The sequence below is a fragment of the Aplysia californica genome, unplaced genomic scaffold (assembly GCF_000002075.1).
Source record: "Aplysia californica isolate F4 #8 unplaced genomic scaffold, AplCal3.0 scaffold00381, whole genome shotgun sequence".
Classification (NCBI taxonomy): Eukaryota; Metazoa; Mollusca; class Gastropoda; order Aplysiida; family Aplysiidae; genus Aplysia; species Aplysia californica.
This window is the reverse complement of record NW_004797651.1, coordinates 607,629-610,995: the sequence shown is the minus strand read 5'-3', so window position 1 is coordinate 610,995 and position 3,367 is coordinate 607,629. Positions and strand designations below refer to the sequence as shown.

At 43.2% G+C, this 3,367-nt stretch overlaps 1 protein-coding gene across 1 annotated transcript in view; it reads left to right on the top strand.

Moving 5' to 3' along the window:
* Positions 1-847, top strand: part of LOC106012465 (cAMP-regulated D2 protein) — a gene marked incomplete in the record, with an annotated part of 24,650 nt that extends 23,803 nt beyond the window's left edge. Inside the window, 1 exon segment of the mRNA XM_013085514.1 lies at positions 205-847. Coding sequence (XP_012940968.1) covers positions 205-764 — 560 coding nt within the window.
* Between the last annotated feature and the right edge of the window lie 2,520 nt (positions 848-3,367).

Sequence of the window (3,367 nt, the reverse complement as noted above, 5' to 3'; positions counted from 1 at the left end):
TACTACTATTACTATTACTACTATTACTATTACTATTACTATTACTATTACTATTACTATTACTATTACTACTACTATTACTACTACTACTACTACTGCTACTGCTACTACTACTTATAATAAAAATACTACTAATAATAATGATTATGAGAATGATAGCATCGATAAAAATGTTTCGATCGTTCATCTCCATTTCTCTTCTAGGTCGAGTTTGCCACGGTTCTGAGCTGCCTTACGTCTTTGCTACGGCCTATAAGGGTAACTTCTCCTTCACACCAGAGGAGACTGTCCTTAGCAACAACGTGATCAGCTATTGGTCAAACTTTGCATGGAATGGGGACCCGAATAAACCACGCCCCACTGCCTTATATGGAGACACTAACAAACCCCACCCAGTGGTCCTCGTCCCTGATTTTCGGAAAGATGGAAAAGATGATATTAAAGACACCCATGTCCATCAGCTTGTGATCAGAAACGGAAAAGGGAATCTTGGACGAGAAGTCGAGAGCCAACGGGTCAATGCAGGACAAGTTTTAGACAAGTCACTCCGGTTTCATCCCAAAGAAGGGAACCATGACTCAACGTTCTCAGGTTCTCTACCTGCTGAAGATTCCGCCTCTCAAGAACAATTGCCCAACTGGCCCCAGTTCGAACCTCGCTCTGCCTGGGCCTCAATGCGTTTCCAAACGCCAGAAAGCAGCATAATACAAAATTACAGAAAGGAGTTCTGCGATTTCTGGGACTCTTTGGGCTACGGAGCTTGAAAGAAATTGGTTGACCTCTGTGACTAAAGGGCTAACTACCGGTTTTAGATCAATTAAACTGTTTCTAATTTTGAACCTATTTACCAAATTGTTTCATTTTGTTTGTTTGTTCTGGTAAGTGTTTTACTGAGCTCGCAACTGCAAAAGGCCATATGAGCGGGCGGGACACATTGAACATTTTCAGTTTGGTAGGAATTAACGTTGAATTTTACCCGGGTGGCGGCTGAAGCCTACTCTTATCGATGTTGGACCATCAAGGAAGCTTTAACGTACACAACTTGCACACGGGATCTCCGAGATTTTTCATCCTTGTGTCGAGAAGGCTAGGTGAAAATCTTTCTTACCATAAGGTTAGGGGTGTGGCTGAAAGATTTTTTAAGAATGAGCCAAGGAGTAGCAGTAAGAAGGCTGCAGAAAGAGCCAGTAGCACAGAGGAGGAGGCAAGAGGGGGGGGGGGGGGGGGAGAAAGGGATGGAGAAAGCAGACGGCAGAACACGGTTAGAGAGTAGGAAAGGAGGTGAAAAAAGATATTTTTAGAGAAGAAAATTGTCCGTCGCTGTCAGATTTCGAACGCGGGACCTATTGAATGAGAGGCGAACACAAGGTGCGGTTCGTCCATAGAGCAAGGTTGTGCAGTTCCGCCCAACATTTTTAAATGTTCTATTACGTAAAACACCCCAATAATAAAATAAAAGCCTGAAACAAACACTAGAAAATTTTATATCTAAACAAGGTCCTCACTGGCGCCATAACTGTCATTTCTGTGTCTATAGCGCCCATAAAACATCTACCATGCCATGCCAAAGTCCACGCGCTTTAGCTAAACATGATAGGATATTCAACAGTGCAACCTGACCTATACATTGCTCTTGGGGATAACCCAAGCAGTGACGACACTCGTAACAATATAATAAGACGGCACATCTCAAATGTGCTCCTGTCGAATAGTGCCGAAACATAGCCCACAGTAGGCAGTCTTAAAATAAACGCAATAGACCGTACGCTATTGTTTGCCAATATTATGTGAGCCCCGGGCAACCCAAGTGAATTGTGATTGGTTCATTGTCTGTCCTACCACTATTTTAAGTGACTCTGTGACCGTGAATCTGAGGGAGGTGAACATGACTTTGAATGGTTTTGTAATGGAGTAGTGAAAGTTATTACTTGAGTGTTCAGTTCCAATACAGGATGAACGAAATTGATGTTTAGCTAACAAACAAAATTAGTACCGGTACTATAAATCAAAGCGGCAAGTAAAAAGAATGAAAATAAAAGCACAAGGTCCTCCCTCACCAACGCAAAGATCCTAACATTTTACACCGTCTCATTTACTATGCCCTTGACTGTCTGCAGCATGCAATAGCTTAATTGTGCACGTCCACCTTTTAGCCCCACGAGCCGCCCCTGGCGAACACCGTAACCTCTGCACCACCAGAGCCCCAGTTTATTTTGCAAAACAAAAATACAAAAAAACAAAACAAAATAAAGCAAAACAAAAACAAAATAAAAACTAACAGCCCCCCCCCCCCCACACAACAACCAACCAACCAACCAACCAACCAACCAACCAACCAACCAACCAACCAACCAACCAAACAAACAAACAAAAACAATCAATACTACAGTGGGTGTCGCATTCAACGAGGTTGCCGGAACCGGCTTGTTGTCCTCGTTGGATCCGACCTCTCGTTGAACGTGACTAAAGGCTAAAGAAAAGAAAGGAGACAAGTTATTATATTACACGACGTACCAATACCAGTAATTAAAACAGTTGTTCCTCTTGATGACGAAAATCTCAAACTCAAACAGCATCAGTGTGCACGTGTTTGAGCTGTGTTCTGGCCGTCATTTCTGCACATTAAGATATTTTTTCCCAGAACACTTCTCGTGAGGAAACATACCCTCTCACACCTAGGCCTAGATCTACAAAAAGTAAAGGTGAGAGCTTGGATTTTCGGATTAGGGGAAGAAAACTTGAAAAAATGAAGGTCTCGATCTGGACCTACCCATCCAGAGTTCATCCAGTTTCACACAGCCTGCATCCTGTTCCCACCCATCCCCTCTGATCCCTACGGTCGGCGAACCCTCGCCCATCCTCTTGGCTTTGGTGCCCATATCAGGAGGCACACTAGATCTAGCAATACAATGTGTTAGGAATCGAGGATGGGCCTTGTGCTTCGCGTGAGAGGGAGAAAAAGGAGAAAAATTCTTCGCTTTTGGGGCCACTAATTGCTTTCACCTATGTTTTAAGTTATTGCGACCTCGTTGAAAGCGACCTTGTTCTGTTTGCAACCTCGTTGGAGCTGACGTACATTTACAAAGAGATACAGAGGGGAAAAAATTGGGGATTAAGGATTGCCTCGTTGGAGCCGACTTCTCGTTGAATGTGATCTCGTTGAAAGCGACAGTCACTGTAATGTGTATGTAGACCCATTTACTTTACCTCAAAATTCCTTTCTCCGTGGACAACCCTTTCTGTGAATTCTGAGGACATTGAGAATAGTTCTACAAAGTTTTTAGACAAAGAAATGGACTTTTATATATTGGATGGAGGAATTGAGGTCTGGTTTGGGAAGGGAGGGGGAGGGGAGATAGAAAGAGAG